This window comes from Diadema antillarum, unplaced genomic scaffold (assembly GCF_040938485.1).
Source record: "Diadema antillarum isolate AM-2024a unplaced genomic scaffold, OU_Dant_1.0 scf00000037, whole genome shotgun sequence".
Lineage (NCBI taxonomy): Eukaryota > Metazoa > Echinodermata > Echinoidea > Diadematoida > Diadematidae > Diadema > Diadema antillarum.
In genome coordinates, this window is record NW_027270926.1 from 3,248,320 (window position 1) to 3,273,846 (window position 25,527).

Below are 25,527 nucleotides of genomic sequence, written 5' to 3' on the forward strand. Positions count from 1 at the left end.
CTAGTGCTATATTAAGACTCTAAACACACAAGGAACAAGTTTGCCTCTGAAACAACGTTAGGTACGCCCAAGTCGTATGGGATGCTTGTTTCAAACGTTACCCTCTTACGGCAGCTAGTTTATTGGAGCTTGCATTTAAATCTTACAGAAAAATGCTGTGATGTTGGTCATCTCGCAAAACCCGTGACAATTATGAACAATCATAATTCGGGAACACTTTGTATAAAAACATGATAAAATCATAAATCATACTTACACTATAGTAGTTGACTTGTGCTCTTCTGAATTCAACAAACGCTCAAATGTTAGATAAGTTAGTCATTGCATGGAAACAGGTCGTCAGTGAATCTATACAATGACTCACATTGATATTATCCAATAAATAATGATATAGTTTCTAATTTCTAGTCAGTGGTTTGTACATCTGTACAAATGCTTCAGACAGATTTGTTCTCTGTACACAGAAACAATGGAGACGGAAAATTGATAAAGTGAGTGACATTTGACCGACAAGAAACTTATTCATTCATGAATTAACAAATTAAATACCAGAATACAATACAACCCGCAAACATAGATATAAGGCGTCATGTTAGAAAAATAAATCAACGAGCAACATTTCATATCTTTTGAAATACGCTTTCGTAGTGATTAAATATACAATATCACTTTTTAGAATTCTTTTTTTTACAGATAGAAAGTTCTCTCATAGCACATGGTGAGTATAACCAATTCAGTCATATTAATTTCATTTAGCTGCATAGTATTATCTGAAATCTGGAAAAGGTTAAAAAAGGAAAATACATTAAATGCACCTCATGTTCAAAATAATGAATTGATATAGCTTGTTGTTAAAAAACTGAGCCTATCCATCACAAATAATGCTAGTAACTAAATTATTTAAACCTAACGCAAGTCTTAATTCAACTGGGAGTTTACGAATACTCGTAATTGAAAATATTCTGCATGTTTCATATTGTATTATCCTAGGCTGGTAAAAAAGTGAACATGACGAATGCCCTGCAGTGACACGTAGAGCTATATTCAATACAAACACATCTTTTACAATAAGTTGCGATTGCGCTAAGAAAATCTCCCACGCTCTGATTGGAGGATTTTGAGTGACGGTCTTTAGTAGAACTAGGAGCGCGTTCCGAAGGTGGCTACAGGCATTCATTTTCTTTTCCGTACGAAGAAATTTCCTTGGCATAAAAAATACTATAACCGACAAAATTATCATACTACCGTGCCATAAAATTCCACCCTGTCGCATATCCTGATCTGAATTGCGCTTCGAACCGGCTTCTGTACAAGTGGGAAATGTTGAAACATGTTTTCAGATAAGCAACTACTAAAAAGAAAAACAAAAAGAAATAAAAAAGAGCAGATCATGTGTAGTGCTAGTGGAGTTTTTTTCACTTCATCACTGACTCAAGTCTTCAAATTCAAGAGTGCATGTTCAATGAAGACAAAAACTTTTTACAGCAATTCCAGCACTTCCGCGTCGTTTCTTCCAATATCGCTTGAATTTCACGTCGTTTCCCCATTACAAGAAGTCTTACTGTCCGTGATATTCATAACAGACTACAGTACATCTTTCCTAACGGCACGATCAAGTTGCAGCCCCAGACAGTCCGCCGCGCGCTGTCGCACAGTACACTTGCCAACTTGGTGAAACTTTTGTGAGAGCCACGTGAGGGCGCCCTCGTGGTTCGCAGTTCTCATCAACGGGATTAACAACAGTCATAATCCTCTTCTTTGTAGGACACATTGTGCCAATATCCATAATGGTGGATTGGAATGAGACAGTGTCAGGCCTAGAAGTGTTCATCCCAGCCGGAGGTTTCGTCGGGGGGAATGTCGATGTCTTTCGGGTAGCTGTCGAAGTTACTGCAGTCAGCCGGTCCGAGAACCTGATTATAAAACGGAACAGACAAAAAGGGATAAATATGGGAGAGAAAAAAAAGGGAAAAGATAGGATTTTGTAATCTCATATTGGTATACACGATGTCATCACAATATGTAGTATTTAGGGGTTAGGTATCTAATGTCATTATGCCTTATGGTATTGATATAACCATGCCTTTCGGACAGAGGTGAAATGATAATGTGGGATGCACTGCCTGGCATTATATTCTGTTTGTTTTTCCTAAAAAACAGATTTCTCTGATAATGGGGAAGGAGTAAATTATAATGTCTTCGTGTAATTTTGCCCCATGTATCTCTGACAATGTGACAGCTTGTCACATTTTTTGTATGGCAAACTGCGACGTCACTTGTGGCTGTGACATCACATATGACGCCTTATCAAATCGTTCCCATTTTCTTGGAAAAAAAGACTTCCCCCAATGGTTCTGTCCGACCAACAGAAATGGCTTGAGCTTTTTGAATCATTTTAGAAGAGAAGAAATCTAATTATTCATATGCGACTTCAAATAACATGGTTTTGTTATTTGTGTAAAAGTGTGTGTGTGTGTGTGTGTGTGTGTGTGTGTTTAGAATCAAAGTGAAAAGAGAATAGTTGACGTCCTAATGATGAAATGAAGACGGTCAGTTTGAGATACTCTGTAGCCTCCCTTTAAAACGACATGGGCACAAAAGATAGGCATTCAAACATCCCTACATATTCATCCTTACCTTCGGTGGTAGAGGGGTGGGCATTTCTTGCTTCCTCAGTCCCTCCCAGTCGAAACCCTGGAACCACCTGTTGAAAAATGGAAGACCTTGTCATGTTAGGCACTTATTTTGTTTTGTTAGCTTGCTTTTTTAATGAGACGAATATCGACATGATTCTGCTGCTCCACCAGGGTTTAACAGTGATTACGGCATACTTTTTTTTCTTCTCAGCATTAAGTCCGTTAGTGTATGTACTGGGATTTTTTTTTCTCATGTGGTATCTACAATAGCTAAAATGCAAAAGCTGTTGTATTAGAAGAACTTCCTTGAAATACAAAATACAGATTAACAGATGAGTAACAAGGCGGTAAAATAGGAGAGCGTACCTTTAAACTGTCGCATCAGAAAAACATGACTTTTACCAGTCAAATTTGGAAAGATATACCACACTCCAGTTACAATATCATTGTTTGTAACGTCCATTACGTATCTCTTGCATTACGATTTGATGATACGTATAGGCTTCTTTCAAGCTTGTCTAACCTCAAAATCTCTTGATGTCAATACATCTTATAATCATACCATCTATTTTCTGTACATGAAGTCAAACTCACGGTCATCGGGTCATAATGTATTAGTAGTCATTAGCCTTTATAGGAAGCTGTCCAGCATTAGAGGTCAGTCTGTTCATGGACTGCACAAATGAGGCTAGATCCTCTTTTATGAGTGAATTTGCAGGAAAATCCTTGAACAGGAAGAACATGAATACGACATCGTACTTGTGCTTCTTGATGTCACTGAGCCCGTTCTTCTGGTAACCGATCCTCTCCGATGGGTTGTCCCGACAAAGCCGTTTGATCAGGTTGGCGGCGCTGCGCGGGATCCTCTTGGGGAACTCTACGATGTCTATACCCTTCAGGATGATGTTGTATGTCTTCATCGGGTCGTTAGCCGTAAACGGAGGACTGTACGGTAGCAGGAGGAGGAGCAAGAGGGAGGAGAGGGGATGGGGGAAAATGGAGGGGCATAGGGAGGAGGAGAACGAGTGAAAGAAGGAGAAGGAGGAGGGGTGGACAAGGAGAAGGGAGGAGTGGAGGAAGGGGTTGAGCGGGAGGAGGAGGAGGAAGAGAAGGAGTGGAGGAGGAAGAGGTGGAATAGGAAGAAGGGGATGGGTTCAAGGAGGAGAAGGAATAGGAGGAGAAGGAGGAGGAGGAAGAGGAGGAGGAGGAGGAGGAAGAGGAGGAAGAGGAGGAGGAGGAGGAGGGGGAATAAGAGGAGGAGGAGAAGGAAGAGGAGGAATGCGAGGAAGGAGAGGAGGAGGAGATGAGCATTAGTAAAGGAGAGAAGGGAGGCAGAAAGAAGAAGAGAAAGAAAAACAGTGAATGAGAAAAGAGGGACACAGAGAACAAGATTTGATCAAGATGGTGGATAACTATTTCGTTATAATGTTGAATTTCCTTCTGATGGGAGTCTCAAGTTTGTTTTGCTCAGAATGATTGCAATATTTGTTTTGCTAAGAAATGATGACAACAATTATTTGCTTGAGTGAAGACTCGACATCGATATGGCACGACACCAATTTACTTCGCTTCATTTGATTCGACCAAGAACTTTTCCGGATATTCGTAAGATAGTGAATATAACAAACAAACAAACAAACAAACAAGAACAAAAATATTTTCCAGAACATATACGAACGCCTGACTATTTGTTAAAACTGTCAGACCATATTATTCTTGTATTCGCACAAAAGGCAAAATATCCCTTTTAAGTACTTCGAATTAAAACGAATTTCCAGAGTTTCTTTTTTGTTTAAAGAAAACAAAGAACTCGAGGACATTCCACGACCAAAAAGAACATCAAGGCACATTTTAGCACTTTCGCATCACTGTGCCTTCGATTATAAGCAATTATACTTCATGCCAACCACTTCTCGGTACTAGAATGGGTCTGTCAGTGCGAAAATTATTAATACATGTACCTAGGGCTAACAATTTACGAGATACTGCACATGTATATCAAATATACGTATTGCTTTATCTAACCAATATAAACTAAGCTGAAACAGCAACGACTCCGTTTTGCTTCATTTTTTGTTTGTTTGTCATGTCTCTCTTTTATAACCGACCAAAAATCACGTGACTTACTTTCCCGTCAACAGCTCAAAGATGAGAATTCCAAGCGACCAATAGTCACAAGAGAGGTCATGACCTTTGTTCAGGATGATTTCCGGTGCCACATACTCCGGCGTACCGCAGAAAGTCCATGTTTTGCGACCGAACCCAATCTTCTTTGCAAAGCCGAAGTCGACCTACGAACGGAAATATCGAATATCACTATTATCAACACGCTCGCGCTTACTTGTGAGCACATACAATGATGACGTCACTTCCTGTATTCTTATCATTGTTTCTCTATCACACAAGAGTGTATTCTACTGGGGCGATTTTCAATCTTCCGTGACAGCATAGCCGCTTAATTACATAAAAATGACGTCATTTTCTGTTCCCTTAAGACTCAAGTTTGATCATTTCAATATGAGTTATTGACAATCATAACTTTTCATGATAACATTCATTTTACTCAGACTGCCAATACATGAACCTTTGAGCTCATTGCTATCACTCAGATCATCAACAAACAAACGAACAAACGAGCAAACAAACAATCAAACAAACTTCCCCACCTAGTAAGATCCTACAAGACGAAACACCTTGGCATTGTAAACTTTTGCAACAACACGGCAACCTAATTCAGTGTGACAAGTCTTATCCTTATTTCAGCTGCAACACAACAGGCTCCACTCTCAAATTTATACGATTCAATACTTTTTGTCAAATTGTGAACGTTTGCGTGTGAATGTGTACGCGTGCGTTTGCGCGTTTCTCCCCTCCCATAGTCCCACCCATACCAGTTTGACGTAGCCCTTGCTGTCCAGCAGCAGGTTCTCCGGCTTCAGATCGCGGTAAACAATGCCGCGGCTGTGCAGGTAATGGAACGCCTCCACCACGCATGCCGTGCAGAACCGCGTTGTTCGGTCGTCGAAATTTCCCCTGGAAGAATCAAATGATGCAGCAACAAAAAGGAAACAGACAGTTTTAATGGTAGTACGAGTCACTTCCCAAGCGTTGTCGACTTAGACAAATAAAAAAAAAGATAAATGGAGAACGATTGTGATCGTTGCTTGCAAAACCTTCATGGTGAATTGATGAAGTTTTTTACCATGTCGTTAATTCATGTACTCCCCATCGAACAACGCCTTTACTACGAATGTAAGGTTAATGCGGTTTATGATGACAGTGTAAGTTCGTTCGTCGTTGAATAACAAATTCCGCGAAAAGAGATTATGCTCTTGGCAATGTACACACTACCTTCACTTGCATCGCTGGCAAGAGAAGTATTGAAGAGCGAAATGGTAGCTATTCATAGTAACAATTTGACACACGAGCTACACAGATGTTTTAGAGAACATCAGCCTGACGTATTTCTTATTGTAACGTAAATCTTATTATTCCGTCGGGGGAATAAAATTCTATTATTCATGACAAATCTTTTGTAACGTATGTGTACATGACCGCAGCACCACATCCTTTCATCCGTCACATTATATTGAATGTTGATTGCAAAAGGAAAGCACTGTGTCAGGTCTGTTTTCCAAGAACGAAGAGAAAGGCATGCTAAATATAGACAGACAAAAAGAAATAAGAACTTAAAAATGTTTGAATTGCAACTGACAGAGGTGGATCAAGGAATTCCCTAAAAGGGATGGGGGGGGGGGGGTAGGGGCGCAAAGCAGTTTATATTTCTGGTGCCACTTCCGGATTTCATCAGCTGAAAAGCAAAAAAAAAAGGGGGGGAGACTTAAAGGGAAGGTAAACCCAAAGAACAATGTGGATTGAGTGAAAGCAGCAACATTAGTAGAACACATCAGTGAAAGTTTGAGGAAAATCGGACAAGCGATGAAAAAGTTATGAATTTTTAAAGTTTTGGTGTTGGAACCGCTGGATGAGGAGATTACTAGAGGATATGACGTATGAGTGGACAACAATACAAAGAAAATATAAAGGAAATTCAACAAAAATTCACTTTTCTAAAATTATGAAAGAGCAATGGACCAACCGCTTTCAGAAAGCAGGGGGAATAATTGCTACCCTTAACATATGTCAATATCAAGTTGATGGAATTTGTAATTTTCAAGAAAAATGGATTTTTGCAGAATTTTCTTTATATTTTCTTGGTATTGTTGTCCACTTATACGTCATAACCTCTAGTAGTCTCCTCATCCAGCGGTTCCAACATCAAAACTTTAAAAATTCATAACTTTTGCATCGATTGTCCGATTTTCTTCAAACTTTCACTAATGTGTTCTACTAATGTTGCTGCTTTCACTCAACTCACATTGCTCTTGGGGTTTATCTTCCCTTTAAGCGCAATACAATCAGCTTACAAGGATTGTTCCCTTTAAAAAAAAAAGAACAAACAATAAAATGGGGCACATTTTCCTCTTTTTCTTCTTATTTCTTTCATTAAAAAAAATAAATAAAGGGGGCGCCCTATGCACCCCCTCCTGGATCCGCCACTGACAGATGTTTAAAGAACAGGTGTTTACAGAAGAAGAATAGAGATATTTATAGAGAGATTTATAGAGAGAAGGGGTTCTCAAGAGAATCTTGACTTCGGGATACGAGAAAGGAGGCGCACTCACTTGTCCCTGAGAATGGTCCACAGTTCACCTCCAAGGCAAACTTCCATCAGCATGTAGATATACTTCTTGTCACGGAATGTCTTAAACAACCTGGTTCAGGAAAAACAAGAGGGATACACACAAAGCGTCATGCCATGGCCAAATTGAGGGTTACCTCCTGTTACAGTCTATTCAGCGACAAAACATCTGATTACTCTTATTCATTATTTATCAATATACTTTTAAACAGTAATTTTTGTTTTTGTTTTTTAAAGAATATTTTATTCTTCATCAATGGAAACAAATTGTCAAAAAAATAAATATACAATATATCTTTACATCAATTTCATAATTCTTACACTCTGATGAATTATTTCACCACACTTAGATCACAATCTATACACCACACCTTTCTTTTTACTGACAAACAACCCCTTTTCAGTACTGTAATATTCATTCATCACTATACAAATTATATAATCTGTATCAATAACTGAACCTTTACACCCACATTCATTGACTGAAGTTTATTTCTAAAATAGAAGCGAGACACACCCTCAAGAAGGGGATATACCCTTCAACGACTTACTTGACGATGAAGGGCGAGCTGGATTCGATCATAATCTTCTTCTCCGAGAAGATATGCTCTTGCTGCCTCGTCTCCACGATGTGGTGCTTCTTCAGGCATTTCAGCGCGAACGTGCGCTTATCACCGGCTAGTTGCACCTGTTAAAAAAAAAACATAACAAAAACTAGGAAATACACCTGTCATTGCTATATATGGAGCTGGCGGTTAATTGTAGGTGCGGCTATCATGCAAACGGTGTGTTATATAAACAAACTGAGCATATTTCACGTTCTCTGTGAGAGGGTAATAAATTGTGTGCAAAGACCGTCGTCATAAACATTGCTTTACGGAAATCACATGCGAGGAGAAGGAATTAATGGGTTATGGACCGCAATTCTCATAACTTTGAATTCGGCTTTCGCATGGTCTTTTTCGATAACAAATTAATTATAACGCCTTGCCGGAGCTGATCAATGCACACGATCTTTCATTCAAAGCGCTAAAAAAGTTTTAATTTGAGCCCTAAAAACGCTCAAATGACAAAATTTTGCTTCAAGCAAAACATCAATCATTCATGTTTAATCTGTTCAGCCTGCTTCAGTAGAAGTGTGGTGGACCAAATGACTGAAACATTAATTTGGAAAGCGTTTTTACATTTTCGTTGGATCAGTTACTAACAATTCTTCAATTATAGAAGATCAAGGTGGAGATTAGTGTATTCATTCGTGAGAGGAAAAAAAACAAACAAACAAAGTGAAAAATCAAGACGGAGTAAATTTGAACCCTACCAGCTCAACTCTGCCGAAGCCGCCGATACCCAAGGTGGCCACGATGTCCAGGTCTTCGAGGTGTATCCCTGCCAGGGTCTCCTGAATCGGCTTCACTCTCGCGATCTCCGTGTTGTCCATCTCCGAGCTCGATCTGGGAGTCGAGGACGGATTCAATGAACAGGAAGTCAACAACTGTACTCGCCATGGTTTTTTTAAAGTGATAATTTACTTCGGAAAGTGTTGGATATCTATCGAATATTCTAAAGATTTAGTATATCAGGCTCTCTCCTGTCGTTATTTATTTATTTATCTATTTATCTATTTATACATCTATTTATTTACTTATTCATATATTTATAAATTAATCAATGTATTTATTTATTTATTTATTCATTCATCCATTTATTTATTTATTAATTCATTTATTCATCAATTCATTCATTTGTCATTTTATCTATATATCTACTTATATATATCTATCTACCTTTATATATTATATTCTATACTATATATTTCTACGAAATTAAGCAAGATGCTAATTGCTACGCTGTTTCTAACACTTCTATTACGACGGGCCTAGAACTCTTGCAGTATTTGATAAGGAAGCAGCATTTGCTAATCATGGCGAATGCAACGAAAATGAACTTATCGGTGCATAATTGTAATGTAATCCTTGGATTTTTTTAAAGATTTCGCAAGATATTACTTGCATTTAGCTCTCGGCAAATATATTTTGGTTTGTCTAGTATTTTCGCCGATTCAGAAGAGGAAGTTTTGTAGGATAGTCTTGCAAAAAATCAATTGCATTCTCAAAACTTTTCCATTTTTGTTTCTCAATCTGACGTCAGATACGACGATCAGTATATATTGCATATTCTACTAGCTTTGTTCTACCCTGCAGGTTTTTTATCTCTGTTATTGAGTCACCTAACGAGGATATAGCATATTATGATCAGAATGTTTCACTGTGGCGGAGGAAAGAAAAAAACATCGCTTCTGTGTAATGCACTTCTAATGCTAATCAAATCCATGCATGCATCTTTCTATCAGGTGGGATGGAAATTATAAAACTGCGCAAGGATTACGGTAGACTAAAGGCTTTCTACCGCACATGCCTCGGGGCTGTAATCGACATCTCCGAAGAATTGCTAGGTATTCTAAGAAAGTTGAACAACAGACGAAGCTATATAGGCCTACTATTCTGGAAATGCAAACTTGTTTCTGACACCTATGGCAACAAGCAGATATCATACTTTCTTTCTTTTTTTAAATCTCAAAGTTTAATTTTCACCTATCTACACGATAAAGTGTATTTAAGTTGGAATAATTACCAGTATCACCTATATCACTTTATCACCGGAACACTAAAATCAAGTTATATCTTGGGGAAAACCGTATACGTTTCTACTTGAAGGTACATGCTTTCATTCTACAATACTTCAATAAAAGTGTTTCTTGTCTTGTGACGGAGTTTAAAAATAACCCTTTTCGACGAATGCGCTTTCATTGTTCTAAAATAAGACCTTAAATAAACTTGATTGAAGAGGCGCCATGCACGTTACATCTTAATTTGATTGACGAGAGAAGAGAGATATTATGGGCATGCCTTACTTTTTGACGATTACAAGAATACACATCAAAGAGATATCATAAAATGTCTAAAAATATATCAAACAAAACGACAGTCAGCTCACACACTAGTAATACCGCAACCTTCCAGGGGAAAAAATAACAAGAGACAGTGACAGATATTCGGCAGTCAAATTTTCGCACACGAGTAAAAGGTGAGGGTTAAATTCACATCAAGCAAAGGTATACGAGTTTGGAAATGTTATATATGAAAGACTCAGAACGCAGTGGAGTTATAACTACAATTAAAATTAAAGATGATGAATACGGTAAAAATGCAACAAAATGAAGAACGTATCAGAATATAGGGACAGTCACACGTGAGATATAAGCGTTGTTGTTCTTGTTGTTTGTTTTCCTCCTAGGATGATTAGGTATAGGGATATTAATAGGTGTTTATTGTGAAATGGTTCTATAGCGTGGTGTTATATGCGTGTTTAGCAATCCATCACCACAGCTCAAGGGTAAGGAGAAATAGGTGCTGGCCAACACGTACATATAGGTCTCATTGGCCAACACATGAGTTTTCGTACCTGTTTGATTCCTTGTTAAGTAACCTGCCGGACAGGCAAAAGGTGTAACTGGGTAATCTTACACGGTATTCTTCTTCTGATTACTGACAAGATCATGGTAGAATACCCACCGATCACGAGTTTCTTTAACTTTAATAATTATTGTTTCCTTCTTATTTCACTTTATTGTTTCTAGCTGTTTTTGTTTTGGGGTTCTCGTTTGCTTCCTTGTTTGTTTGATTGATTATTTTTTTGAGGGGAGGGGGATTTGGGTTGTTCAATCAACATCACTGTCCTAACTAGAGTAGACCTTTGTGGTATCAACTACTATAGTCTTTCATTTGAAACTTTTTCTTTTTTTGGAGATGATAGGTCCAGAAACGTGTACAGTTGAGAAAATAAAAATATGCAATTATCACCTTCACTCAAACAACATCACATTTGTACAGTCAATGGAATATGTTTCGATTTATATGATAACTAGAAATGGACTATTCTAACTGTTTACGTGACTCTATATGACTGTTCAAAACATGCCAATTAAAAAAAATGAATAAAGAAAGAAAGAATGACCATTATATTATCATTTCAATACATGATAGTCATCAATATCAATTCGAAACTTTCAGCGGAGTTCGAGAAGTATGAAATTATAAATGGAGAGGGATACTTTGAAATGGAGACATAAATGAATCGTCTTAAATGAGATGTAGGCAGGTGTTTTTGTATTAACTACAGACTGGATGAGTACATGGCTAATATTTAAAGGGATGGATTCGGGTATATAAGATTCTGCGAGACAAAGACGCCTGTACTTGCGAGAGTGGGAGAAAAGGCGTAAGAAAATATGAAAAATATGAAAATCACTTGACATGTTTGATGGACATGATACAATAATGATGGGCTTTATGAGCTAAAGTGTTGTACTGTACTTGCGAGAGTGGGGGAAAAGCGTATAAAAATATGAAAAATATGAAAATCACTTGACATGTTTATGGACATGATACAATAATGATGGGTTTTATGAGCTAAAGTGTTGTCGCAAAGTCTTGAAAAAAAAAACCAAAAGCGAAATGCAGATGCAACGGTACTATCGCTATAATTATATACCATCTTGGCGGATACGATGAAAATGATGTGGAAAAGATCAAGAAGCGAAAAAAAAAATCGAGACTCACTTTTTGAGCTTGCTGATGGGAATTGTCAGCTCCTCGCGACTAGGTCTTTGTTTGAAAACATTCACATATCGACATGATTATAGTCATATGAATTGACATTATGAGATTCTTTTAAAGAGGAACTCCGTTCAATGCTAAAGTTTGCCTTCACAAAACAACGGTCAAAAACTGAAATAAGAAACTTCTCTCACTCAATCAAAGCGCAAAGTTCTTAATTGATTGTGAATTTGGGACACAGCATAGATAGGGATGAGACAGCTCTGTCTGCCAACGCAAATGGAAAATAGGACTTGATGGGTAAATACGCTTTCAATTCCTTTGGAAAATTAGGGGAGGACATTGGAGAGAAAAGGGAGAGGGGGTCCAGTAGGTTAATCGGGTTCGAATGCGACTTAATGTCTACGTAAGTATATATATATATATATATATATATATATATATATATATATACTGTATGTATATATATATATATATATATATATATATATATATACATATAAACATATTATATATACATAAACATATGTTTATGTTTATATCTCTCTAAATAGTTGACTACTTGTAAGAAAAAGGAAAAATTCCCAAAACAACAAACAAGAGTGAGGCAAACAGACAAGCTTTACACGGCTTGTTAGAAAAGGGAAGAGTTGAGTGCACTTTAGTGGCTGATCGAACAATGAGGCTAGACAAAAATCGACGACTAACGCAGAAATATACCCTTTGATTTTGGTAATCCATGTCAAAAGTCCGGCTAAGGGGTCAAAGGTTTTCATAAGCCTAAAACAAATTCAGCGCCAAGAAACACCGTTAGGACAGCTCGCAGACACCAGCTGCAATGACACATTGTGTATTGCGGAACATGATTTTTAAAAAAAAGGCACCAACCATAAACATAACTACTTGCCCAATGCTATCTGTATGCAGTACTAATCAAGAAAACTTCGTTGAGAAAATTCATGGTTCATAACGCTTATACTATAAGAATTTGAAGGGATAAAGATACGATGAATTTCATTGATATGCCATAGGAACGAAATGAGTTTTAATTTTGAGTTCTGAAAGATAATTGATTACTGCAACTTATGAAGGATTGGCAACATTTCTGTCAGTATTTTGCGAGTAAAGAAGCTTTGTCATTCAGATTTTTTAAATCATCTTGTATTACCATCATTTCGCCACTAAAGATTGCACAACACATCTTAACCACCTACGTCATTTCAAAGTCCATGTACATTTTGGGACTGTTTTAATCAACATCTGAAATCATCATGATCGTTGACTGTTTTTTATGATTTAATTCAATACCATGCATCCATACATTTTCTTTTTGTTTTCGTTGTCCATGTATTCTCCGGGCAATATCAACTATTAACCATTGGTAAGCAAAGACTTTATATACAAATATACATATCGATGACCCGACCTCGCATACTATATAATTATTCCGTGGCGCCGACCTAATGAGCATGCATACGTCACTCCATTAGAGACACCAAGTTGGGCAGTATATTGCACAAAGTTTGATTATGGAGGCATGGCGCTGAATTCGATGGATGGGTGATAACAAAGCATACTGCCTGATGAGGGTTACAAATTAGACCCACGTAAACAAATACCCGAACCATTTATATAATCTACTTTTAGACCGCCTTTTCCAGTACAAAAATGAAAATGTGCGTGTATATCATATATGGTAATTAGTCATATTCTTACAGTTGAAAATTAACGAGCACTTAAATACCAAAGAAAAAATGCCCACAGCCCTGTAATGAAATGTGAATGTATACTTCAAAGACTGAAATTTTGTGCAAACGTTGTATATAACTGAAAGCTTGTTCTAACAGGGCATGCGCAATACATTTTTCAACATACTTTATATAATTCATCACCGATGACAAATTAAAGGTATTACACGTGTCACCACACTGTGACCATGGTCAGGAACCAATAAAACGTTGCATTTGTCCATTCGTCTAGAACATTACACCGAATTGTTGTCGATATCAAATCGTTATTGTGTTGCTATCGATACAAACAATGGCTGATTGATCACCTGAACGAGAGACCGTTTCTATTGGACACACTTACCGAGTGGCACCACGCTCCTTGTCGCCATAGTTTTTGTTCTGCAGGGCGGAAATATTCCCAATGAGCTCGTTGAAGGCCCTGTCGGGGTACGAAGAGGAAAATCACGATGTGATTATGAAGCATCAATGGAAGATTGTAACTCGGGGGGGGGGGGGGGGGGGGGCTCGTGAAACCGCTGGGGGAGTACAAATTTTACTTGTTATGTAATTCTAGATGAAAGGATTCGAATCTACGATCAGTGATTGCAAATTACACCTGAATTACAATTGAAATTTAATGACTTCTTTTGGGTGTCTTAAATAGTTTGTTGCATGTTTACCATTGATGCTCCAAAGAAGATAGGAGCTGAACATTTTACCACCGAAATGTAGTTTTATTTCGCGGAAAATTCCTCTCTGATGCATCGAGTAATTTCTCATTTGAGAGACTTGCTGCAGTTCGAATAACAGGTCATTTACCCGCCACGATTCCCTTCAATCAAATTAAACAGTCTTCTCAGTCTCGATATCAAATCAATGAAACCGGCATTCAATTCCCGCTAAAATCGAACGCGACAGCACTTTAGAGAACCTCCATCTATTTGAAAGGAGAAAAAACAGAAAAAAAAGAGGAGTAAGGCTGCAATTTATCCTCCCTCGTCTGCGAAGAATAAAGATTGCCAAGCGAAGAAAGCTAGCGCGCGGTTTTCCTCCAGAAGTTGGGATGCGCCGTGGGCGGGAATGAAAGAAGTAGATTCACAACGTGAACGATGCCGCGGATGGCTGCCTGCCAAGATTCTCCGGATGCATGGTTTGAACGTGAATTACTCTACTCTGACTTTGTACCGACTGAAGCATTCATGATCAGTCTATAGCTGGTCGCTTGTTCCGCTGCGTTATGGATACACAGAACTAATCTACGGAAAGCATGAACAACCTGCCTATGCCACCCCTAATGAGAAAGCATATTGGTTTGTTCACTCTCTTCGCCATACACTGATATTTTATTTATGAAAATATAAAAATTACCGAGCACAAATCAGGGTAATAACTGTCCTACTGAGCTAGGGTGGTGAAATTTCAATCAGCTCAATTATGGCTAAATAATGGACGTGGATGTGACCGTTCGGAAAGCTATGTCTTTGTGTCAGATCAGTTGCATACAGCGGTAGCTAAACAGATTGTTCATCACTTCTAGCTTACATGCTGGTGGCTGGTGTAGAAGGCTAATCACCTTCGCATTAATGCGATAGTATACAAATGATGCACAGGACAGAGTGGATCGATGAGAATGGGATGCACGAGTTTAACTTTGGAACTGTTTAAACCTACGAGCGCAGCGAGTGGGTTTTAGACTGTTCCAACGTTAAGTGTATAAGGCTAATGACCTTCGCATTAATGCGATAATATACAAATGATGCACAGGACAGAGTGGATCGGTGAGAATGAGTGAGTTTAACTTTGGAACTGTTTAAAAGTTCCAAAGTTAAACGAGAGCATCCAATTCTCAAAGATCCACGAAATAAAGGCCTGTGCATCCCAGAGGGGCCAAAGGTCAAGGATTTGTTGCTGGCATTTGCAGAAGTATTGTGTTATAAAATGGGCCCGTAAATTCATGAAATACAACCATTTTCCCCATCATGCGTCCGCTACACCTACTATCACTATACTATACAAGACTTGAGCCAGGCATTCGGATTTTACCGGACGCATGGCTCAGTGTGGATCAGTAAAAATCAATGAATGACAATTGACCAATCAGATTGCAGAGATTCTAAAATCCATTTTATAATACACAAATAATGTACATTACACAGGTCATTAGTAAGAAGTATAAATCTGACAGTAGCTTTGGAACAGTCGAAAACACGCGAGGCGAAGCGGGAAGTATTTTGGACTGTTCCAAAATTACGGAGGGTGAATATCTTTTACTAACAATGCAATGCATTTGTAATAAATAGGCAATGCAGCTGAGTGCAGACGAAATGTCGTGACGGTCATTGATATACTAACCCCCGGTGAAAAATAAAGTTGGGAAGACTTTAGGCCAAACCCCCCCCCCCCCCCAAAAAAAAAAAAAAAAAATAGACCAACAAAACAAAACAAAAACCGGTCAAGTGACAGCTCTCAGTAAATCATTTGGTAAGGTTCTATCTTTATCTCTATTTTATAGAGAAAAATAACCACGATCTTCTGTGGAGCAAGATATTATTCATTCAGTGACACGATTAGTTCAAGAGATACGAACTGGTGCAGGTAGCAAGGCACACGGACCGTCGTGATAAACCACTGTAAGAGGACTTTTGGCGCCCGTCGCGGACACTTCGACTTCTTCACAAGAAAACTTTATGACCGTGATAAATAACTCATAATTCGAATAGCGCAGTAATTCTGCGAATTATGGAAATTTGACGGTAAACACTTGGTTTTTTTTCTTTTAAGCTGAAGGTCACGAAAAGTCAATTTTGATGGCAGGAAAACAACCCCTCCAATATTCAAGAGGGTAAGAAGAAAAGTCGTTATGAAGAAAATCAGAGAACGACAGGGGGTAGGAGAGAGAGACAAGAGGAGCGAGAAAAAACAGAAATGAAAAAAAGAAGCGAGAGAAGAACTGACAAAGCTCTACGGACTTAATTTGACTTGCTAATTCACATTTCCAGAAGCCGGAGGATTGATGACCTTATTCCACAAAATCTTGTCGTAATCTCGCGGGGAAGTACGCAGACCGGTGCTCATCGCTTGATATTGCAAAGACGTGCAATCTTTTGCGACGAGAGCATATAGCTGTGGAGGCTACGGGACAAAATCCTATACTGAAATTCAATAGCCCTCCCAGGTTTGTCTCCATCACGCTTGGCTCTTTGTTGTTAATACGTTCATGCATTGCTGTTGTCGTTTTTTCCCTCTCTGCCATTGTTCGTGCTTTTCTTCTGCGTCTGTGGCTATTGTTGAAAGAAGCAGATAACGGTGACGAAAACGCGAAGTTCTCATTGTTTTCTTACGCGCTCGTGAGCGTTGCAGTATTCTGTGGCGTATGGTCCTTGGTGAATCTCGACGGTTGGATCTCGCGCGATCAGTATACAATCCCCAGGATATCAGGGCATTACCGGCATAAAACTCGGGGGAGGATCATGTTGTGTATTTGGGCACGTGACCGTAGACATCGACGTTGATTTGTAGGGGTACATCCGGGAACGTTGGAGTGAGGGTAGCGTGTATCTTGTTCACTCACGATATGGAGTAAAAAGTACTGCCCAGGGTGGCGTTGTAACTCTGGACTTTCCGACCTTTTTTTTAAAGGGTTTTGTTTGATTGTGTACTTCTGCACTTATCGTAGGGGAGAAATGTGATTTCCGATTACCAGTGTTTTATACCATCAAATCGAGTTTTGCAAACATTGTTCGAATCACCAGGGCTTATTATAATCACAACTGTTTTTTTACTATATCGTTCAGGGTTAAATGGTCTGTATAGGCTTACTTTTGTGCATTATATATATATATATATATATATATATATATATATATATATATATACAGTTAGCAACGAAATTATTCATACCTCTAAGAAATTATTAGTTTAGAGCAGATTTCTTACAAGTGAAGTATGGAGTGATAGTGATCGGGTGTTAACTTTTTACTCTTGTTCGTCCTCTATAAATTGACATTAATTCCAGTTTCACCTCATTTGCATAACAATAGAAATGTTGATATATAACAGCCAATCACTGTCACTCCATCCTTTACTTGTAAGAAATCTGCTCAAAACTAAAAAATTCCCAGGGGTATGAATAATTTTGTTGTTAACAGCAATAGAAGGCATCAAGTTGTTCACGAAATGCTTGTCACGTTACATCAAAGAAGCCTCTAATGTCAAGGCTTTGACGTCACTTTGAATGGAATCATGTGAGCTGATGACGTCATCATCTTGTAAGTCCTCCACTGCCCCATACACAAACTCTTCCCCAAATTCCTCCCCCCCCCCCTTTCGAAAGAATGTTATACAAAACAATAAAAATATTCCTTTTTTTCGCATAAAAACTTGCAGAATTGGGTTAACTTGGCATTTGCGACTGTTGAGGAGGATTTGATTTTAACTTAATCCACCATAGTCAATTTCACTATCGAAACGAACGTAACCTGGAAAAAACATACACTGAGGGTGTAATAAAGTGAAAAACGTACGCATTTAAAATTCTGTTCGTCTACTCGTCTTACTTCTACTGCGACTGCTGTACTTTAAGGACTATAAGCATCCTTATTTTTCGTTCTGGTGACCCGTTTTGGATGACATAGATTGAGTTGGAAAAAAAAGAGCCACATCCACGGTGAGATAAATTTGCATTTGAGCGTATTAAAACGAAGGTCACTCTACTTACGTTCTGTCCACCACCAAGCACTCGCAGCCTCCCTTGTCAGCCAGCACATTCGCCGTCCGTACATCCTCGCTGATGGGGGGAAATAGGAAAAAAATCATATGAAATCAAACTATACAAAGCGTGATAACCGCAACTAATAACAAAACAAAATTTGCGTAAGCATACGCATGAATCATAAGTCTGTTATATGAATTTAAAAGCATATAAGAACTATAGTCTCTGTCCCCCTCTCTCTCTAAAAAAAAAAAACACCACACAACAGACTAGCACCCGTTCTTCTAATCATTTCAAGGTTGTTTGTTGTCGAGAACTGTTGTTTGTTTGTTTGTTTGTTTGTTGCACATTTTAGTGCAGATTGAAAGCCCAACTGCAGAATAGGAGAGTGGCATCTCAGGGACAATCTATATTCATTTTCATTTAGGTGTCGTTCAATCACAATAATTTTCTAAGACCTGCAGCGAGATGACATATTCTTCAATCAGTATTAATGGCAAATGTTCACTCCTCTGTATTGCACAAAACCCCAGTTTTATACTGTCTTTTATACTGTCCTGACTTCACCCTCGCACCACCCGCATTTGGCGAAGTGACTCCAGAAATTTGGCGATGTGTTCGTGTTAACTCGAGGCTTTCTGTAGATAATGCAAGTAGTCTCGTTTCATGCACGTTTCGGCAAGTGTGATCACCTGCCACTTACTGAGGCTATACCCCGGTAGCTATCGGACGTGCTTCCAGTGTACTCGGTACACGGCTTTTTGCAAGCGTATCATCACGCTTTTGCTTTTGTTTGTTTGTTTTGTTTTTTTCGACGGCAGGCACGTGGACTCGCATGTCGAGCCGAAGAGTACGTGAAGCAAAACACGACACGCAACATGCCAGGCCTGCCGTTGTGTTCCGCTTTCTGGACGTAACGGACCTCCTTTTTCTCACTAGTGCAGGGGATGCAGATACGAAATGAGATCCATTCCTCACTCACAAACTCTATAAGTTATTTTGTTTCTAGCCTTTTGCATGCGTTGCTTGTCACAGAATTATTAATGCAGTCCTAAATACTTTTGCGAAGCTCAGTAATAAAAGTTTGGTATGGTCAGCGGGATCGTTTTATCGGGCTTGTCATTAAATGATCAAGACTAATTTTAACCAAAACTAACGTCTTTCTTACAAAGGGAGGAATAATGCAAAAAAATGATACGGTAAGAAAGGTCTAAACTTATAGAGTGGACAACATTTTGTCAAAATCCATCCTTTCGCCAAACAAATTCTGGGCATGAAGTCTGGGGCAGGTAACGCTTAATATGTCAATAAAGACCCTATACAACATATTCGGTACACGACTGGACGATGCAAAACATTTTGACACAACCTTTAGCGACGTCATCGATTAAGTCTTTAAGGAGTCTTACACAACCCATTCCATAACGCTGCAATTTCCTTGACGTGTCAGTCATTTTGCAAATTTTCCTTTCATTATGTAGTTTTTTGAATGTATCGTTACCTCGGGCAAACTATCTAAAAACTTTCGACATCGCTCTTCTTCTACCACGGCTAATATCCTGATTACTCTTGCAAATTTCTCCCGGACGGCGACAACTGAAGTATTTGAAGGTCGAATCTCCAAAACAGAAATAATGAGTGATAGAAGCGTCACAAACAACCAGGGCAATTTTAGGAAAATTTTCTGACGGGGGGAAAAAGAGCGGGAGCGAAGCGAGTTGCAGGTTTTGTACCCTCCTGCCCAGGGGCCGGTAATTACTTAATGGTCCCTAATGGTCTCACCTGAGCAAGGCTTTCTCGCCGAAGAAGTCGCCCTTGTCCAGCATCCGCACCTCCTGCGGTTCTTTGTGGCCCTGAACGGATTGGGTTACCCGGACCTGTAGCCGTAGAGACAGGGAGCGATAGATATTTTAGTGCGTTAGTGTTTCGTTCGTCATCATTTGTAATCATCCATATTTATTAAGCTTATTCTGCAGTGGAGAATCTAATTGGTGGTGCCGTTGCCTTTCAGAGTTGATATGTGATTGATTTGCTCTTGCAAACCCTATAGATATCAGATCATCTCTTCAGTATGTATCTCTATGCCCTATGATGTCGAATACAATACATCGCTCACACTCATGGCTCGACGTGTGGCACTCTATTCAAAAAGAAAAACAGGTAAAACTAGTTTGGGTTAAAAATATGAGGGTTATATGAAATGAAATGATCCATGAAGTCTTTCGGATGCCAATGGCTTGTTATAACTTGGAAACACATACATGTATCTGTGTAATAAGTTCTTTGATCTGCTCAGAGTAACTCGGCCGTAATAATAAATGTGGCAATAAATGCAAAGAGAGTTCATAGAAATGTCCCACACATTTCAACTCTTCGTAGGGAAAAAATATCCCTCCTCGGTATAGGTTCTTTTCAGAAATGAATATCATTTGCATTTGATCATTGCAGGTAATCTAGTGTGGGTCTGCATGCTTTGTAGTTTGTACCGATGTGTTGGCTCAGTGAGTAGAGCGGCTGCCCTCACAATCGGGAGGTCGTGGGTTCAAACCCCGGTCGCGTCATACCAAAAAGACGTTAAAAGATGGGAGTTGCTGCTACCTTGTTTGCCGTTCAACAGCTGAAAAGGTTAGAGCAACGTCGATCTGGCGCTGCTCAGTGGCTGCCGGGCCCACGATCACTTGGGCAAAATGAATTTCCAGTCTTGGACAATAACATTTGGAGTTTATATCCAAAACAATTATTATTATTATTATTATCAAACGATTCCTTTCATTTCTGTCCAAACGTCTCCGTCAGTCTTCTTCGACTACAATCTCCTCTGATGATGTCACTTACATAATCATGTATTTGCTGACAATATGCCTTTGAGAAATATATTGAATAATGTCCATTGTATTCCCATGTTGAACAGAAGAAGCTGAAGAGATTCATAGAATTTTGCAATTTTAAAATTAGTTCATAAACACCTTGCACAATGTCTTCAAATAAAACTGACGAAGAACCCTAGAAAAAATGACGTCGATACACCCACACGACACAGAGATACCTGTAAAATCAAATTAAGGCGCCATTTCACGCCTATTCATCTTAAACATTTGAAGCTTGTCAAGAAATATACTTCAAATTGAATGTCTACACGTCACTTATTTCTTCCCGCTGACTTGTGAATATTTTCTTTTTTAATACATCGGCCGCTGGCATAAAGATTGACAAGAAGGCGCTCCTCTTCAATCACAGCACAGACATTCATATCATCCTAGTGTGTAGTCTATCGCATGATGTTATGAAAAAAAAAACAACCCAGGTGCATCATGTAATTAGCCACAGCGTGAAGGCGTTTACAAACAACTAACAGGTCCAGAGTCACAGATAAGCGCAAGGCTAATGAACACACAATAATGACCCAGGCGTTTATCTTACTTGAACAATACTTTCAAGCGTCATTATTCTATTCTGGTATCCGTCGACAGCTTGAAAACGCACGAACACCCTTCAACGTTCCATAACACTGTGTTTGTCACTATATTATGTCACGGAGAACGGAAGAAGAGCGCCATGTCAGTGGCGCCTTTGAAGGTCCCTACGCATGGCGACATGTATAGTCAACAGCTTTTTATATAAGGTTAATGAACACACATAGGAATATGTACGTCAATACAAATACATATATGTATATGTGTGTTTGTTTGTGTGTGTGTGTGTGTGTGTGTGTGTGTGTGTGTGTGTGTGTGCGTATTTGCGTGTGGACGTACCTGTCCTCGGCATATGATGTAGAAGGTGTCCCCTCTGGAGCCCTCTACGATGATATACTCGCCTTCGTGGAAGTAGTCAACCTCCAGACTATTCGCTAACTTGAAGAGGTTATCGGAAGACAAATCTTTGAGCAAAGGCACACTACGGAAGAAAAAAAAAATAGAAAGCGAGAGAAATATTGATGATGATAAGAATGAGAAATATAATGATGATACCAATGCTCTAACACGTATGACCCTTGTATGACTCGGGGAGATTAAGATAACAAGTTCGAAAGGCTACAGAAAGATGGTAACACCACTTGATAACCTATTATAGGCACAAACGAAATACTTGTATTACAAGCAAAAAAAAACACAAGAAAAAACAATGAAGACATTGCAAATCAGGTATTGGAAATCAGGTATTAATACATAGGCAAAAATTTTATTCATTTTTCGTGTTTTTAATTCATAATATTCATACCGTAAATCCTTTCCTCCCCAAGACGGAAATTCCTGCATTGCTGACAGGCACTCATTAGCAAAGCTATTACTGACACCAACAACCGCGTAATACACGACAGCTAAGCAGCGTAATAGTAAAAAGCGTTGCCATGGCTATCTCACTCGACAATATTAAGTACATGCCTCGAGTCTGCACGTACCCCCGGGTTTTCATCACGACGCTGCGTTTTTTTCTTCTTCTTTTTTTTTTTATGGGTGACTGTTGATTTTTTTTTCTTTTAGGTGCTTACTGCCCTTTTCTGTATAGAGACTCTTTGAAAACAGAACTGACAAAAGTTCGTTTTAAGAGAGCCACCTGAACTTGGCGAGGAAACATAAGGAGGTGATAGATTAGGATATCAAGTACTCTGTTTTTTCTTCTTCTTCTAATGTTCGTGGGGCCAACCACTCGAACGATCACGTTTATGCATTTTGCCGGCATTCATCACCACACTAAATGCTCCCAAGCAAGCGAGTTATATATTAAAGTCACCTCTTTAGGAAGTTGTAATACTCTTCGTGTCGCTGCATTCCCGTTTTCATCATAATCATCTGGAACACGGTCCGGTCTATGGCCCAGATCTTAGCGTCAGTCACGGCTGAAGAGACAGAAAAAAAAAAACCATGAAGAAGTTGTAATAATTAAAAAAAAACAACAACAACGAAAAAAAATAAACATCACACAATGCGAAACAAAAAACGACTAACTCTTGCTACGCCATTCCTAGTTAAATGTCCCTCGTATACATTTCTCTCCTTACCTTTTAATCAATGTCATAAAAATGCATATGGATGTGTTTATAGTTAAAAACCTATATTAGATTTATCATGTCTGTTATATTTTTTCTTGGAAACATGCATTGTCAGGATATCAACGGTCTCATAAAAAAAGAATGCCTTGCCATGTCGCTTGATGAATTAGAAGGGCTTATATCGAGTCATTATATTTCTCCCGTACAGCAAAATAAAGAGAGCTGTGTTAGAGTTCTATTAAGGAAATATTTTGATATTTGATCTTACAAATCTTTTATTAACTCCCATGCACACTTCTGTATCTATTGGGGGAAAAGAGATATATGACTGTTGAAAGTATGTATAGGGCTGCTAAATAACTTGGGGTCAAACTTTGCTATATTTTACATTGATACTCAGCATGTTGCTCGTATTTAGTAAGGTATCTGTCTGCTATGCATTGCCATGTGTGTGAGTCACTGAACGCTACTTTGCCTACTGCGTTCTACAGTTGCCTTCAGCCTTTCAATTATTGCTATGGCAACACGTTTGTGAGAAGAGATCGTTATCCAGCTTCAGCATCCAACAGACAATGAGTTATGCCATTTAATAATGTTGGTTAATGCAAGGACTTTTGATCTGCGCACATGTGAAAAGAAAACCATGCACACATACACATCGTATCGTATACAACATAACATAAATACAAAGTACACAGTATCATCCTCATGCACACACGCACGTTATTGTTCTCTCCTCACACACACACACACACACACACACACACACACACACACACACAGATATATATATATATATATATATATATATATATATATATATATGTATATATATATATATATATATATACATATATAAACATACAAACAAACAAAACAAACGCAGTTATTTTCACGTTACATGGTCACAATAATGGAAACCAAAACCCAAAGAGAAATGTGGATTGAGTGAAAGCAGTAGAACCCATCGGTCAAAGTCTGAGGAAAATCGGACAATCGATGCAAAAGTTATGATTTTTTTTTAGAATTTAGGTGTGGAAACCATTGGATTGAATTGGCCAAGGAGACAAGGAGTCAAATTGACTTTGAATTGAATTGAATTAAATTGATGAGGAGACTGCTAGAGGTTATAATGTCATGTGTGGACAACAATCCAAAGAAATTATGAATTTTTCTATAGCATAATGAAAGAGCACTTGACTAACCGCTTTCAGAAAGCAGGGGGTATAATTGCTACCCATAAAATTATGCCAGTAAAAAGTTGATGGAATGTGTAATTTTGATGAAAAATAAATGAATTTTTGTGGAATTCCCTTTATATTTTCTTTATATTGTTGTCCGCACATGACGCCATAACCTCTACTAGTCTCCTCATTCAGCGGTTCCAACACCAAAAACTTACAAAATTCATAACTTTTGCATCGATTGTCCGATTTTCCTCAAACTTCTACTGATGCGTTCTTCTAATGTTGCTGCTTTCACTCAATCCACATTTCTCTTTGGGTCTTGGGTCCCTTTAAAGTCAATAATGCAATGAGCAAACATTGGGAGGTAGTGTGCAAAACAGACAGGTGAAATAACAGAAGGAAATGCCCACTAGACTTGGCAATAAACGAATACATCGACAGACACACAGACAGACATACAGATAAACAAATAAACAAACAAACAAAAATCCAGACAAGCAAAAACACGACGCACCTGTCACAGTGGCTGTTCTGGTACAATTGTAGAGGATGGCCAGCTCCCCAAAGACCTTACCGGGGCCCATGGAGGCGAGAAATTTGTCTCCTTGGCTAACCTCCAACTTTCCCTCTGGAAAAGGAAGGTGGGGGAGGGAATGAGAACAAAAACAAAGAGAGAAATTAAACATGGTTAGAAAAACAAAACAAAACTCAAAACATTAAACACGTGAATAAATGAATTCAACTTCTTCTTATCCAGATTTTCGGAAAAGAAATTTGCGGTATAGGTATGGTTGTTTTTCATTGCTTGCCGAATACATGTATATTTCTTTTTTGGGTCGTTGCTGTTTTAGTTCTTATGAGGAATGAGTCGTCAAAGGGAAAATATAGGCCCTATTTCCATGGTAAAATTGGCTGTAATAGATACAATAAATCTTAACAAATGTAAGTTTTTTAT

At 38.5% G+C, this 25,527-nt stretch overlaps 1 protein-coding gene across 1 annotated transcript; it reads right to left on the reverse strand.

The window, feature by feature from the left end:
* Window positions 1-1,817: 1,817 nt before the first annotated feature.
* On the reverse strand, window positions 1,818-25,196 carry LOC139708909 (cGMP-dependent protein kinase 1-like). Its single transcript, XM_071620877.1, has 15 exons — window positions 25,087-25,196; window positions 23,127-23,232; window positions 22,148-22,289; window positions 20,178-20,272; window positions 18,402-18,470; window positions 14,046-14,123; window positions 12,675-12,734; window positions 8,657-8,789; window positions 7,890-8,026; window positions 7,322-7,411; window positions 5,528-5,669; window positions 4,764-4,927; window positions 3,396-3,581; window positions 2,638-2,704; window positions 1,818-1,913 (listed from the first exon to the last, which is right to left on the reverse strand). The coding sequence occupies exons 1-15, from the start codon at window positions 25,154-25,156 to the stop codon at window positions 1,818-1,820; spliced, it is 1,635 nt and encodes a 544-aa protein (XP_071476978.1). The 5' UTR covers window positions 25,157-25,196.
* Window positions 25,197-25,527: the final 331 nt, after the last annotated feature.